Raw genomic sequence first — 17,113 nt, forward strand, 5'->3', positions numbered from 1 at the left:
TATTATTATTGAAAGTATTAAAACAACATGTTACCAAAAATTTTTACATGAAGCACTTCTAAGGGCCAAATTTCATACTAGATTATTTCTAGACCAAATTACCTTAGATAAATTATACTAATCTGACACAACACAATAAAAAGAGAGATATTATATATTCTATTACTTAAATCTGATTATTCCACTTTTTAACAAAAACACCACATCCAGCCTTAACCAACTGTAATGACAATTATCGTTAATCAGTATATAATCTCTGTTCAAGGGGCTCTCAAAGCAAGAACACTGAAGTAGTTTGCCATTCCACCATGGACCACATTTTGTCAGAACTCACCACCATGACCCATCTGTCTTGGGTGGCCCTGCACTGCATAGCTCATAATTTCACTGAGTTACACAAGGCTGTGATCCATCTGATCATTTTGGTTAGCTTTCTGTGATTGTGGTTTAAGAAATGCAAAAAAGCAAAATGGTTATCTAAGGAGGCCTTACAAACAGCTGAGAAAAGAAGAGAAGCGAAAAGCAATAGAGAAAGGGACAAATATACCCAACTGAATCCAGAGTTCCAAGGAACAACAAACAGATTTAAGAAAGCTTTCTTAGGTGAACAATGCAAAGAAACAGAGGAAAACAATAGAATGGGAAAGACTAGAGATTTCTTCAAGAAAATCAGAGATACGAAGGGAACATTTCATACAAAGATGGGCACAATCAAGGACAGAAAAGGCAAGGACCTAATAGAAGCAGAAGAGATTAAGAAGACGTGGCAAGAATACTCAGAACTATACAAAAAAGATCTTAATGATCTGGATAACCATTATGGAATGGTCACTCACCTAAAGTGACCCTATGGACTGTACCCTGCCAGGCTCCTCTACCCATGGGACTCTCTAGGCAAGAATACTGGAGTAGGCTGCCATTTCCTTCTCCAGGGGAATCTTCCTGACCCAGGGATGAAACCCACGTCTCTAATGTCTCCTGCATTGGTAGGTGGGTTGTTTACCACTAAAACCACCATTCTGCAAAGATACAATTTACAAAGCTGCCCCTCGGTAATGAGTCCTCAGTTCACCTTTCCTTACTTCGCGCTTTTCCAAGCTCTTCTCTTACTTTACCCTCACAATAAGCCTCTCTCTTCTTATAAGTTAGTTACCGGGATTTTTTTTTAATAAGATTTTTTTGTTTTGATGTGGACAATTTTTAGTCTCTTCTGAATTTATTACAGTATGCTTCTGTTTTGTTTTGGTTTCTTGGCCACAAGGTATGTGGGATCTCAGAGATCCCGGACCAGGGATTGAACCCCTACCCCTCGCACTGGAGGCAAGTCTTAACCACTGGACTGCTACAGAAGTTCCTGAAGGTGAAGGTGAAGTTGAAGTCACTCAGTCATGTCTGACTCTTTGTGACCCCATGGACTGGTAACCTACTAGGCTTCTCCATCCATGGGACTCTCCAGGCAAGAATACTGGAGTGGATTGCCATTTCCTTCTCCAGAATTTTAAGTATCTCATTTGGCTTCATAGTTATCAATCTTTTGATGACAAAATATACCTTACTGATAATGTCCCATCTAAATTTAAATTAACCACTGTCCCTTGTACACATGAAGGGAAATAAATAGAACAGCATACCTTAAACAGAAGACTGTCATAAACACACATACTTACCACAGGAACTATCTGAAATAGGTGATTACTGTTACAATGATCCAGTAAACGCTGTCTGGTAAAATTTGATTCTTGACACAAGGGACACTTAAAGGTAGGATGCCCAGAAGAACTATAAAACAATTTTAAATGAAGCATACTGAATTTGAAATTGTAAGAATGATGCACTCCTATTTTTTGATCAATTACTATTTCTTTCTTTAAAAGTTACAATTATTAAACTAATCAAAGATTCTCTTTTTTTGAAAACTATGTTTTCAATAAATAATCTACAAAAGATATTCCCAAACAATCTCAGTTTACAGTTCTCTTACTGTCTAGGAAACTTTTTCATGGTGCCTCTAAAATAGGCCTTAACAAAAAGAAAAACAAACCCAGTTGTCCCATTTATTAAGTAGATTTGAACAACTTAATTCAGTCATTAATGTAACCAATATATATCACTGTATATCCCTTGAAAATTTTAAATATTCCATGGTGTCCCAGTATGGAAACACCATATCTAGGAAATTAAACTTTTTAAAAGACTTCCATGAATATGGTATATAACTTTAATTTATCCTAGTTTCTAAGAATATACACACAAAATTCACAGAAAAATGAAAACATCAATTATCAGAATGATCAACATTTCAAAATATTTTGAGGATCATACATCACTGCCTTTTAATCTCTCAATTTCAGCAAGGGACAGTTCAACATTGACAACTTTGCATAGATTATGCATGGAAGAAACCTGACCACAGTGACACAGAAAAGCTAACTACTTTAATTTAATGTGATCCACAAAGCAACTGATGCCTTTCTAAACTGCTAACTTCCAGCATTATGTCTGAAGACTTAACTGAATTTAAAAATTTTAATTTAAAAATCCATCATTGGAGAAATGTCTGTTTAGTTCTTTGGCCCATTTTTTGATTGGGTTGTTTATTTTTCTGGAATTGAGCTGCAAGAGTTGCTTGTATATTTTTGAGATTAATCCTGTCGGTTTCTTCATTTGCTATTATTTTCTCCCATTCTGAAGGCTGTCTTTTCACCTTGCCTATAGTTTCCTACACTGTCCAAAAGCTTAAATTAGGTCCCATTTGTTTATTTTTGCTTTTATTTACATTACTCTGGGAGATAGGTCATAGAGGATCCTGCTATGGTTTACGTCAGAGTGTTCTGCCTATGTTTTCCTCTAGGAATTTTATGGTTTCTGGTCTTACATTTAAATCTTTGATCCATTTTGAGTTTATTTTTGTGTATGGTATTAGAAAGTATTCTAGTTTCATTCTTTTACAAGTGGTTGACCAGTTTTCCCAGCACCACTTGTTAAAGAGACTGTCTTTTCTCCATTGTATATTCTTGCCTCCTTTGTCAAATATAAGGTGTCCATATGTGTGTGGATTTATCTCTAGACTTTCTATTTTGTTCCACTGATCTATATTTCTGTCTCTGTGCCAATACCATACTGTCTTGATGGCTGTAGCTTTGTAGTATAGCCTGAAGTCAGGCAAGTTGATTTCTCCAGTTCCATTCTTCTTTCCTAAGATTGCTTTTGCTATTCGAGGTTTTTTGTATTTCCATACAAATTGTGAAATTATTTGTCCTAGTTCTCTGAAAAATACCATTGGCAGCTTGACAGGGACTGCATTGAATCTATAGATTGCTTTGGGTAGTATACTCATTTTCACTATATTGATTCTTCCAATTCATGAACATGGTATATTTCTTCATCTATTTGTATCATCTTTGATTTCTTTCATCAGTGTTTAATAGTTTTCTATACATAGGTCTTTTGTTTCTTTAGGTAGCTTTATTCCTAAGTATTTTATTCTTTTCATTGCAATGGTGAATGGAACTGTTTCCTTAATTTCTCTTTCTGTTTTCTCACTGTTGGTGTATCGGAATGCAAGGGATTTCTGTGTTAATTTTATATCCTGCAACTTTACTATATTCATTGATTAGCTCTAGTAATTTTCTGGTGGAGTCTTTAGGGTTTTCTACGTAGAGGATCATGTCATTTGCAAACAGTGAGAGTTTTACTTCTGTTTTTCCGATCTGGATTTCTTTTATTTCTTTTTCTTCTCTGATTGCTGTGGCTAAAACTTCTAAAACTATGTTGAATAGTAGTGGTTAGACTGGGCATCCTTGTCATGTTCCTGACTTTAGGGGAATTGCTTTTGACGAACGGATAAGAAAGCTGTGGTAAATATACACAATGGAATATTACTCAGCTATTAAAAAGAATGCATTTGAATCAGTTCTAATGAGGTGGATGAAACTGGAGCCTATTATATACAGCAAAGTCAGTCAGAAAGAAAACACCAATACAGTATATTAACGCATATATATGGAATTTAGAAACATGGTAACAATGATCCTATATGCGAGACAGCAAAAGAGACCCAGATGTAAAGATGAGATTTTTGGGCTCTGTGGGAGAAGGCAAGGGTGGGATGATTTGAGAGAATAGCATTGAAACATGTATATTATCATATGTGAAACAGATCGCCAGTCTAGGTTTGATGCACGAGACAGGGTGCTGAGGGCTGGTGCACTGGGATGACCCTGAGGGATGGAATGGGGAGGGAGTTGGGAGGGGGGTTCAGGATGGGGGACACATGTATACCCATGGCTGATTCATGTGAATGTATGGCAAAAACCACCACAATGTAAAGTAATTAGCCTTCAATTAAAATAATTTTTTTAAAAATTAAAATAAAAATAAAAAATAAATCAAAAAAATAAAAATCCATCAGTACAAAGTGATAAGTATTATTTACTAAAGTAATAGAAATTTCCAAAGCTTACCCTGTATTCTCTTGGTAAGTTTCTATGTTATCAGATGCAGATGTTTCACTCCTGTTACTAAAGAATCATTGGTGGGGGGTGGGGGAGAGAAGAGAAGTTAATACCTCAAGTAATAGAGCACGACACAGATTCATTACCTGCTAATGAAGACAACTAGTCTGAATTTGTTTGAAAAGCCTGAACTTCAAATAGTTCTGAACTATGATATAATTATGGCATTAATTATTTTTTAAATAAATTCTGGTAAGAAGACTGCTTATGATGTCCTTATCATATCCTCTAAAACTTAACTTAGACATAGTTACAATAGTATAGAGAATACAGAATTCTTCAGAATTATCTTAAATCCACAACACGAATATTTCCCCAAGTCCTTTAGACATTCACATTAACAGACTCTCTACCTCTACTTGGACTAGTAAGTTTTTGAATGCTGGGGCAGGAGCAAGAATTTGTGAACTTTCTGGCTTGTAACTAGGACAGCTTAAGGTTGCAGCATCCAAAAAGGAGTAGGTTAAGAAAATATTTGAATGTTCACTATGTTTATACTTTCCAAAAAGGAATTAGGCTTTCTGACATTTAACACAGAGAATAACTTGATGTCCTCACTCGGACCCCATGCCAGTGTCGTGTGTCACTTGCAGTATTAGAGAAAATCCTGAGAAAGGTGGGCATGCTATAGGGGTTGTCACCTATGCATTACAGAATTTCATCAATGTAGTCAATTTTATAAAAGCAAGATCTTTCAATAGCAGAAACATTAAAATAAAAATGAGATAGGCAGTGGACCAAAAAACTGTACCACACAAGAGCTTTGCTTACATCTGAGTACCAGAGTTAAAGAGTTATAAAACTTAGAAAATTGATTATTCACTTTTCTTTTAACAGAATGACAAGCAATACTGTATCATCTACCTAGCAGATGTTCTCCAATGACAGTCATTTACCTTCTGGGAAAATACTGTTGTTGTGTCTCCACACATATTCTCCACAAGGAAGCTTCCCTGATTTCATACTCAAATAGAAGATTATTAACCACTATTTTGTATCTTTTTAGCAGTTATTAATCTGTTTCTGCAGGTAAAGGTGGAAACTAAAAACTGCTTTTAAAATAAATTTAAACTATGGAGATTATTACATTCATTAAAATGATGTTAAGACTTTAGCAAAAACAGGATGCCACCTGTTTTTTTAATATCTATACCTGGTAACAGATTTTGAAACTGTTTTCAAGTCTTCCAAATAAATATAATCATTGGGTTTTGAACATACCCTTATAAAACATTTATAAAAACTTCCAAATGCTTTGTAAGAACAACTATAACATCAAAGAAGATAAAAAGTTTCAACAAAAGCCCTTCTGAGATTCATCAAACAGGACTGAAAAATACAGGAATCTCAACCTATGACTTATTTCTTCCATTTGGATCTATTATTTTCTGTGTTGTAGCTATCTTTTTCAGCCATGCTAGTCATCAAGACCAAATATCAGTAATCTAAAGATTTGGATCTAAATCTTTAAATTATTGTCACTGTATTAAATCAAGATTTTAAGAAATTTTAGAAATCAGTCAGCAAATTGTTTTCAATAAAAACAGTATTAAAACAAAGAATGAAAATATTTTGTACCATTAAATAAAGCAGTTATTTTTTAACTGGTGGAAAACTGCTTAAATATTTTGTGTTGGTTTCTGCTGTGCAAACTTCTCTTTAAAGCAACTTTTTCATCTTAAGCATTTGCATGTTTTATAAAATAAAGTATCAATCAGTACTATAAAATACATGTTTAGTCTTAAACACACATATACTGGGAGTATATTCTCAATTTTTTTCACTGGTAGGATACACAATCACAAAATTTCCAATTTAAAGCACTTTAATATCAAAGTTAATACCCTTTTAAAATGCTTTTCCCCTCTAACTCCTCTTACAGTTTCTCTACTTTCCATTATTACTTAGTTATCATCATCATTCTAGCCCTTCCTGACTATCCTGTATCATGCCTACACTACTACTGGTTGCCTACTCATATATTCTAGAAACGTACAAATGAGCTCAACAGTATTGATGTATGGCAAAACCAATACAATATTGTAAAGTAATTAACCTCCAATTAAAATAAATAAATTTATATTTAAAAATAAATAAATAAAAATTTTAAAAAAGAATACCTATTACTGGCAACCACATTATCAATTTTTAAAAAACAACCATTTTATCTGATACAGAAAAACCATTCAATAAAATTCAACCTCCATAAATGGAAAGAAGAACAAAAAAACCCTCTGATCACCCACAATGCTTTTAAAAATACAAATGCCTAAACCTAAATAGCAGACTATCTGGGAATGGAGCCAGACACATATACTTTTATAACCACATGAAAGATTCTAATTTGAGTAAGAACTACTCAATGGAGAAATCTTAAAATTCAGGATGACATAATCACAGAACAGATGAAGAGTATCTATGTTTAAAAAACTGTAGTAAACTATACTTAATAATCAAATTTTAGACACATTCCCACTAAATCAAGAATTTTTAAAAGGTACCTGTTATATAATACTGATAGAGATCCTATTTAATGCAATAAATCAAGTATGAAATAAAGTAGTAAGAAACAAAACTGTACTGACTAAATAAGTTTCTATGTAATAAATCCAAAAGAATACATAGGAAAACTATTTTGAACTATTAGAACTAGTCACCAAGGTTTCTAAATACAAAATTACATAAAAATCCTTAATATTACTACTCACTAGTAAAAGCCACTTAGATTACAAAATGAGAAAAAAAGATCTATTTGTACAGCAACAAAAACTAAAGGCTTTCCTAGCAACTAACATTTTCACTGTCACTACTACTAGGAAAAGATGTGTGTGTGTGTGTGTGCGCGTACGCATGTGCACGTACGCTCAGTTGTGTCTAACTCTTTGCCACCCCTCAAGCCCACCAGGCTCCTCTGTCCATAGGATTCTCCAGGAAAGAACACTGGAGTGGGCTGACATTTCCCTCTCCAACACAGGCACTGAACTCATGTCTCCTGAGTCTCCTGCACTGGCATGCAGGCTCTTTACCATGAGCACCACCTGGGAAGCCAGGAAAGGGTACACTAGAACATATTCATGTGTGCTCTACATGGACTTCTTTTAGCACATTTTTTTTAACAGAGAGACAAACAGATGGGAAACAGTGGGAAAAATAAGTATCATATGATGCCAATTCTCTCCAAATTAATATGATTTCAGTAAATTCAAACAATGCTGCCAATTAAAATCACTACAGAGATTTTCTGGAAGCTCAAAAGTCTGATCCTAAAATTCATGGGTAATAGCAAAGAGCTAAAAATAAGAGAAACAATTTAATAAGTACAACAAGGAGGAAAACTTTCCCTAACTGATCTGATATTAAAACCTATTGTTAAAGCCACAATAATTAATGTAACATGGTTCTTGAGGAATAAATGAAGCAACACAACAGAATAGAGATGTATAGGACCAAAATGGCATCATAAATCAGTGCGAAAGAATGGACTCCTCAATGAATGGTACTAGGACAAATGGTTATCACCTGGGGAAAACTTTTCCTACCTCACATTATACATCCGAAACAAATGCACTGGATATAAACATCATGAATAAGACTAGGAAGCCCATTCTATTAATACTAGATTAAAAAAAGACAAGTAAACAGGACAGACTTCAGAGTAAGTAACACTTGGTCTAAGTTTTCTAAGAGAAGAAAAAGTCCACTAGCTGGCAAAGAGTATGGGTTAGAATGGTGGCGAAAGAGTGGAGGTGATGCAATGACAATGATTATGATGATGATAATTAAAAACTAACATTTAAGGAATTCCCTGGAGGTCTAGTGGTTAGGGGGCTTCCCTTGTGGCTCAGTTGGTAAAGAATCTGTCTGCAATGTGGGAAACCTGGATTCAATTCCTGGGTTGGGAAGATCCCCTGGAGAAGGGAAAGGATACCCACTCCAGTATTCTAGCCTGGAGAATGCCATGGACTAAGTCCATAGGGTCGCAAAGAGTCAGACACAACTGAGCAACTTTCAAAACTAGTGGTTAGGACTCTGGGACTTTCACTGCTGAGACTGAAGGTTCAATCCCTGGTCAAGGAACTAAGATTCCACAAGCTGCATGGTGCGACCAAAACAGAAAACAAGAAAGAAAAAAAAAGCTTAACATTCATTGTTTTACTTGTATTAACCTATTTATTGACTCCCAATCCAATAAGGTGTTTAATAGTATCATCATTACCCCTTTCTCTTTCAAACAAATGAGAAAACTGAGGTATACTTTTTTGCCAAACTCATACAATTAGTAAAGGAAAGAGCCTGGTACCCAGGCAGTCTGGTTCCAAGCCTTCATATTTAACAACTAAGTTATTCTGTTTCTCAAGAATGGAAAGGATATGGTGGGAATAATTCAACATAGCTAAGGCACGTGATGCAGTAATGAGTGACCACGAAGGCCAAAGGCTAAAAAAGAAAGGTGAGTGCAGATAAGAAAGGGCTTTAGAATAAGGGATTTTGTCTTATTAAGCTAGTTGCTGAATTAGATCATTGAACTCCTTGAGAATTTTGATATTTTCTCTCCAGAAAAATGTACATAGTACATACACACAAAATGGCCATTTAGGTAGTTCACAGAGCTGTTACTGGCCCATGGAATTCAGGATGAGAAACCCTGCAATGGGGGCATGGGAAGTCATTAACAAGGTACAGAGGGAAGCTACAAAGAGAAAAAGGTCAGAGCCACACTTTTGAAATACACTTTGACAACAGCAGGCAGAACAGACTAATGGAGGACCACCAACTAAAAGAATACTCAACAGGTCAAGTCAGAGATGATGGAGACTTGATGGGAAAGTGACAATAGGGTAGAAGGAGAATACAGATAAGGAATACTGCAATTACCTAAGACCAGCTGGATCTGGGGAATAAGAGGGAAGAAGGCAAGTCTCATGAGAAGAAAACTGAGTTATTTAACAAGTCAAGACTGCCCAAATCATATACTAGGAACTTTGCTAAGAGACAGAGACATGATTATTGAACAAGACAAAGATAATCCCTGCACTTAAGAATAATCTACTGAGTTAATAAAAAATTGTTGAGTAATTCCACTACAGCAGAAGTATAACTTAAAAAAAAATCAGAAGGAATGAACCTAAGGGGAGAAAAAGAAAAAAAAATATCACAAAATAGGAGTGACCAATTTCATCCAATGACACTGAGCCCAGTAAAACGAGAAGACTAGTAACCTAAAAAACAAGTAATCAAAAAATTATTAAAAACCTTTACCAGAACAGTTTTAACTAAGGAGTTGAGAAGAAGCTTTATTATAGTATGAGTGCTTACGAGTGGTTAAAGTACTGAAAATTAGCAACATGCAAAATGAAATGCTACTAAAATAAAATCTTAAAGACTTTGCTTAACATATCGTCTCCTGGGAGCCTTTTTATAAAACTGCCAATACTGCCTTTCTTTACACAATTGTGTGTGCTTGCTGTTGATTTTTTAAAAAATTAAACACCTCATTATTTGGAGATAATTGCATAGGTGATAATACTAAAAAGAAAACAAAAGAATGAATAACCCAAAAAAGAGGATAGTGGTTATCTCTGGGAGTATGGGGTTCAAATGGAGGATGGGCATACAAGGAGACTCTAAGGGGCTGGAAAATGCTATTTAATTTTTTATTTCAGTTAGTGAATAACCAGGGATTTGCTTTGTGACTAACTTTTAAACCACCCATATGCATTCTGGCCATTCTTATGCATAAAATACATTTCATAAAAATGTTTAATATACATAAACCTGATACAATAAGATACATATCAAACCAAAACCTAGCTTTAAAAGATTTGAGACTAACATAGAACTAATAATAGTACCAAGTCTCACTTTTACATGACATTTTTTATCAAAACAAAGATTTCAAACTAGTAAAAAGATTCTAGCTTACAAAGACATTACTAAAAAGGGATTTCCTCTAGTTTTCAAGTAATTTCAGCTGCAAAAGAAAATACCTTCAATTCACAAATCTATTTTTCAGTCAGACATGGAAATTTTCTTAAAATAATTTTTACTTAAGCTTAAGTTGAGCACAAAGTCAATTTCCCAGATTCAATTTAACGTGTCAAACTTAAGAAGACACGCAATTTAAAAACATAAACACACATAAATAAAACAAACAATACCTTATACAGCCTCCCCCAAATTTCCATTTTAACTATATAAATAAATATTGCTTACCTGTTTCCTACTGAATCTTGAGAGATCTGAAAGTTTGGAATGATAGAAGAAACACCATATTCATCTTGATACTTCTTACAAGATTTGTAATGATGTCTCATGCGATAGAATTTAATCTGTAAATTATTGATTAAAAAAGCAATGTGACTTTCAAAAGAACAAACATTATATGATTCCATTCATATAAGGCAGGAGAGAATTCAGAGAGATAATGCAGAACATAGGTTACTAGATGGGGTGGGGAAGATGGCGGGGCAGGGGAACAGCAAGTTACAAGTTAGCAGGTACAGATTTTCTGTTTGGGATGATGAAAAAATTCTGGAAATAGATAATGGTGACTGTTACACAATGCAGTGAATGTACTTAATACCACTGTATTATACATTTAAAAATGGTGTGTTTTCTACCTAACCATTCATAATAGTGCACTAACTGTTCACTTGATGCCTCATTAAATTGTGTATATATGTGTGTACATATATATAATACATATATCATATACATATATTTTCTTAGCAAATGGAAATATATGTAGATATTTATTATATAAAAATTAAGGTTTACCATGATCTTTCACTTATTAAAAAAAAAAAACTAAGAAAAGGCTCTTTTACATTATGCATTTTCACCATATTAAAAAATAAATTTAAAAATCTTTAATGTATTGTGACTTTTAGTTTAAAAGGGAACTCATTAAGATTTGAGACACTGCCAACAAGAGGAGAAAAATAAGACAAAAACAGGTAAGTAAATAATCATGTCAATGTATGGCAAAACCAATACAGTATTGTAAAGAAAAATAAAGTAAAAATAAAATTTAAAAAAAAAAGAAAAAAAAATCCATTTAAACAAGAGACTTAAGTAAATTAATTCTAAAAATAAGAAGTAAGTTTCTGTCCATTAGATGCAGAGAAAATGGAGATGAGTCCAACAGTCCATAAACTCACCCTATAAATTAATAATTTTATATTTGAAAAAAATACTATTAATAGACACAAAATAATATTAAAAGTATTAAGAAGTTACCTCATGGCACTCGGCATATTTTTCTTTCTTTAACTACTGTAACCTGGCAGAGTTAGAAAATGCTTTAAAAAACTAAGTTCCCAAATTAACACTTGGAACATTTTTCAGTTTCTCTCCAAGGAGTAGAGCCAGAAATCTCAAGTATATTTTCCAACTTCACTTCATTGCCTTGTCAATTAACACCTCCCTCAAAGAGATGGAAAATCAGGTATGTCTTGTGTGAATGCATAAAACAGCAATTGGTTTTGCTCAATGACTTTATTTGCTGTTTGAGAAAGTGGCTGTGATAAATCTATAAATAAGCCAATATACTCAAAGCCTAACTACCTCTACCATTTCACTCCCTCTCCAAATGACAAAATAAAATCCAAATTGGAGAATTAATGTCGCTTATTTGCCAATACCTGATTTTTCCCATCTGTTCCTTAAAAAGTAAGGAGTTTTCTGCCAAATACTTTGTGATTTCTTTAGATAAACACATATATATCCAAGTAGAGTGGGCAGTTAGAGTCCCCCTTGACTACATAATCCATTTGGCCCATTTCTACAGGCAAAATGATGATAATAATGCTACCAGAAAAACTACTTAAGCACTGAAAGTGTACCAGAAATGGGGTTTAAGGGAGTTAAATACCAGTTTGTTCATTCAGTTTAGTAGGTAAATCAAGAGTGATTATTTTGAAAAAATGCCACGCTAAACGTTATGGCAAATTCAAGGACGTATCTTCTGGTCTGTTCTCAGTAAGTTTATCATCTAGTAAGATCTACAGCCATAGCTTTTCTAGCCTTTTTTACCCTATTCTCAGCCTAAATAATTTCTCTTCAAAACAGTACACACCAAGATAATTCAATCAGAAATTTCAGAACAGAAGTTTGACTTTCAGAGAATTATATCACATTTACTCTACCTGTTTTGCACAGCATCTGCAGCTACCAGAAAATTTCCTCATGATATTTTCAAGGTCTAAGGCCCGTTCAGGACATGCTCTCTCTCTTCTAGTCACATTTCCACGACAGAGGGGACAATGTATTCCACTTTCTCTCATTGCAGTCAGGAAACACTTTCTACAGAAACTAAACCAAACATATGTGACACATTACTACAGGAAAAAGTACTCTTCTCATTTTGATGATTAAACACAGCAGTTATGAATACGTAATAATGCTAGGGTATTTGTATGTCAATAAATCTAGAATTTTTAAACTATATATTAATTTCTCAGTATAAAACTAGTGTCTGGACTAGATGGGAATATAAAAGAAGCTACACATAAGTCTTTTAATTTTTAACATACTACAGGAAAAATAGATATTATATAACATTATCAGAGAAAGCATGGTACAAAAGAGTGACTGAATCTTATCCTGTGTTGCTTAGCAGCTGTGTGATTTTTAGGCGACACACTCCCCTAACAAAATGAGAGAAATGGACCACACATGAGCTTTTGTCTCAAACTGATATACTTCAAGATGTTGTTCTACATGATATGAATATGTCTCCTACAGAAACCTATTTCAGAAACTGAAGTATTCAAAGCAATTAAGGTTTCTCTGCTACAGAAACCTAATGATGCCCAAACTTCTGTGGTCCAGATATATGAAAATTCCCACAATATGCAATGGTACATAATTTGAGAAATACTTGAGAATCCATCTAGTTCTAAATATATATAACCAACATTCTAATTGCAACCAAATTCACCAAAATCTTCTCCCCTGACTTAAACAAATACCAAAGTTGAATCTCTTGCTTTTAGAAAAAACAGATAAAAATCACAGCTTTCTCTATCTGGGATCCAGAATCATTTAATCCAAACCCCTATAAATACAAATACAAATCTTTCACATCTATACTATCAAAAGTGGAGAGGTAAAAGTATGATAACATATCACTCTGAGTTTCTCAACTATGTGGCACTGAACAAGTGACTCTTCTTTAAAATCAGTTTCCTCACACATACAATAATGTTTCTATGTATACTTGACAGGCTTGTTCAGAGGATTAAGACAGGTCATGTAGTCTTACTATATGTATAAAAACGTTTACTACAGTACTTTTGACAGTCAGGAAAGTGCTCAATAAATATAAGGTAACATCACAAAGGTAGCACAGAAGAGATCACAATACATTAAGATTAAAAATACTCATCATAACCAAGAGTCAAAGAAATGCAAAACAAACTAGATGGGAGATTTTTTTTTTAGTTGTCAAAACACTAGTTTTTAAAAATAATTACAACAGACATAAAGGAGAGAAAAATTTATAAGTGCTCTGTATTTCTAAACTGCAACTTGCCAATAAATAACAAAATCCTTACTGAAGATGTTCCAAAACTCTGAATGCCATTTTCAGCTTTATTAACTATAGTTACAAAAACCATCATCTTTAAATTTAATTGTTTAAATTAAAAACTGAAATTTTGTTTACATTTTTTGGTAAATTTTTAGTACAACATATTTTAATTCTTTATTTCAATGTTTGCATTCTTTAATCAGAGGGACTGTTAAAAAGAAAAAAGGAGAGGAAGAGTCAAACAAAAAAAAGCCCATAAGACTAACTGGAACAACAGTCTAGATCATGATACAGTCTACATTAAGGCAGAGGTAGGAAGGAGGAATAGAGGATCGCTATTTTAGAAATATAGGTATCAATGTCTATGATCCTGTATGAAGAGAATGTCCTAAGTTAAAAAATAAAATATGACTTTTTGACAATTACTTGTGGGAGAATGAGAAAGAAAAGCATTTCTGATTTTGAAGACTGAGTAAAAAGTACCTGTATTAACCAAGTTAAGAAACACTGGAAGAGAAGAGTGAGTAAAAGGTGACAGTATTAACCAAGTTGAGAAATACTGGAAAAGTTGGTTTGACAGAAAACTACAAATTTAAAGCACCTACAAAAACCTCAATGCACAATATCCAGTAAACAAGCAGAAAGATGGATATGAAAATTAGGGAGAATATATGGAAAGCAGACAAGGTGAGACAAACACTAAAGAAACAATCTAGAGAAATATAAACATTTAAAGGAAGGTTTGAAGAACCAGAAGAACTAAGAGTAAATAATGTTATAGAAGCCCAGTCTAGTAAACTAACAAAAAGAAATAGTAATTAAAGAGATAAAGGTAAAGCCATCACCAAACTATGAAGCTTAACATTTCTCTTTAAATAAAAATTGAAACTGCCAAGCTTCCCTTAGTGGCTCAGTGCTAAAGAATCCACCTGCCAATGTGGGACACACAGGTTCCATCCCAGATCCAAGATCCCACCTGCCACAGAGCAACTAAGCCCATGTGCTATAGCTACTAAGCCTGTGTTCTGGAGCCCAGGAGCCACAACTACTGAGCCCATGTGCCACAACTAAAGAGTCAATGTGCAGCAACTACTGAAGAACAGGCATGGCTGCTCATGCTTCACAAGAGAAGCCACAGCAATGAGAAGCCTGCACACGGCAACTGGAGAGTAGCTCCCATTCACCACAATTAGGAAAAAAAAGGCCTACACAGCAACAAAGCCCCAATACAGCCATCAACAGATATACATAAAAAATTATTTTTTTGAAAAATTGAAACTAAGTTCGTATTAACAAAACTCATTACAAAAAAGATAACCATGCATAAAATTGATGGCGCATGAATGAACAAAATGAAGCAGGTTAGAATAACTATCAGCAGGTAAATTAGTCAATATGCTGGCTAACTTAATTAACTACAAATAAAATATAAACACAGAATATTAAAAGATTTTTTGAAACTTGATGTACAAACAAAAGTTGTATTGGGGGGAGTAAATAGAATAAAGCATAATTTCAAAGTACACTTATTCAATATCTAAAATAGTATCAATCTGATGACACTACATACCTGCCAGAATGACCAAAATGAAAAAAGTGGAAAATAACAAGTGTTCAGGATGATGTGAAACCAACCTAAATTTGCATTTGATGCTATAAAAGTATAAACTGACATGAATATTTTGAAGATTAATACAACCATTTGGCAGAATCTAATATAGACCAGTGGGCTTCCCCCATTGCTCAACAGTAAAGAATCTGCCTGCCATGCAGGAGCCTCAAGAGATTAGAGTTTAATCCCTACATCAGGAAGAACCCCTGGAGAAGGGGATGGCAACCTACTCCAGTATTCTTGCCTGGAGAATCTCATGGACACAGAAGCCCGGCAAGCAGTCCATGGGATCGCAGAGAGTCAGACACAACTGAAGCAACTTAGCACACACAATTACAGACCAGCAATTTCACTCCAAAGTATATACCAAACTGATTTGCATATATGATCAGAAGAAATGTCCTGGGAAGTTCACTGCCACACTATATGTAACAGCCAACAACACAAATGTCCGTCAACAGAATAATGCATAAGCAATTACAGCATATCCACAAAATGGAAACTCTAATATACTGCAATGAGAATGAATTCAGATGAACAATGTTGAGCTTTGGAAGCCAGATACAAAAGACTACAAAAAGTGCATGATTCTACTCTTATATAGATCAAAGAGCAGGTAAGACTACTGTTAAAAGTCAAAACCACGGTGTCCTGAAGAAATGAATATACAGCTCAGAGAAGTGAGGAGTTTCTAAAGTACTGGTGATGGAGTTCTGGCGTTCTGTTGTTTGATACGGGTGTTGAATACACAGATGTGCTCGGTATGAAAAAAATTCGCTGAGCTGGAATTAAATTTTCTCAATTAGGAGTAAAAACAGGGGTAAATATGTTTAAACTTATAAAAATAACTAAATTATCTTCTAATGGGACCTAAAATAAAACAAACCAAAAGCCCATCTGGGCTCTCTACTGTATACTCGACTGAGCCTATCTATCTTTCCAACCAGGGATCAAACCCAGGTCTCCTGCATTGCAAGCAGATGATTTACCACCGAGCCACCAGGGAACCAAATGGATACAAAAACAATATGCTGTCTACTAGACACCCACCTCAAACCTAGGGACACATACAGACAAAGTGAGGGGCTGGAAAAAGATACTTCATGCAAATGGAGACCAAAAGAAAGTAGGAGTAGCAATACTCATATCAGATAAAGTAGACTTTTAAGACTATGACAAGAGAAAAAGAAGGAATGATCAAGGAATCAACCCAAGAATAAATATAATAATTATATATGCACCCAACATAGGAGCACCTCAATATGTAAGGCAAATGCTAACAAGTATGAAAGGGGAAATTAACAGTAGCACAGTAATAGTGGGGGACTTTAATACCCCACTTACACCTATGGATAAAACAACCAAACAGAAAATTAGCAAGGAAACACAAGCTCTAAATGATACAATGGACCAATTACATCTAGTTGATATCTACAGGGCATTTCACCCAAAAAC

General features: G+C 34.3%; 1 protein-coding gene across 2 annotated transcripts in view; it reads right to left on the reverse strand.

The window, feature by feature from the left end:
- The window catches only part of RNF138 (ring finger protein 138), a 41,308-nt gene that overhangs the window by 4,670 nt on the left and 19,525 nt on the right, over positions 1-17,113 (reverse strand). For both annotated transcript variants that reach the window (XM_018039775.1, XM_018039774.1), the window contains exons 2-5: positions 12,662-12,827; positions 10,728-10,843; positions 4,464-4,520; positions 1,668-1,779 (exon numbers count right to left, since the gene is read on the reverse strand). In XM_018039775.1, the coding sequence (XP_017895264.1) occupies positions 1,668-1,779; positions 4,464-4,520; positions 10,728-10,843; positions 12,662-12,827 (451 nt within the window). The remainder of the gene's footprint in view (positions 1-1,667; positions 1,780-4,463; positions 4,521-10,727; positions 10,844-12,661; positions 12,828-17,113) is intronic.

The sequence above is a fragment of the Capra hircus genome, chromosome 24, assembly GCF_001704415.2.
Source record: "Capra hircus breed San Clemente chromosome 24, ASM170441v1, whole genome shotgun sequence".
Lineage (NCBI taxonomy): Eukaryota > Metazoa > Chordata > Mammalia > Artiodactyla > Bovidae > Capra > Capra hircus.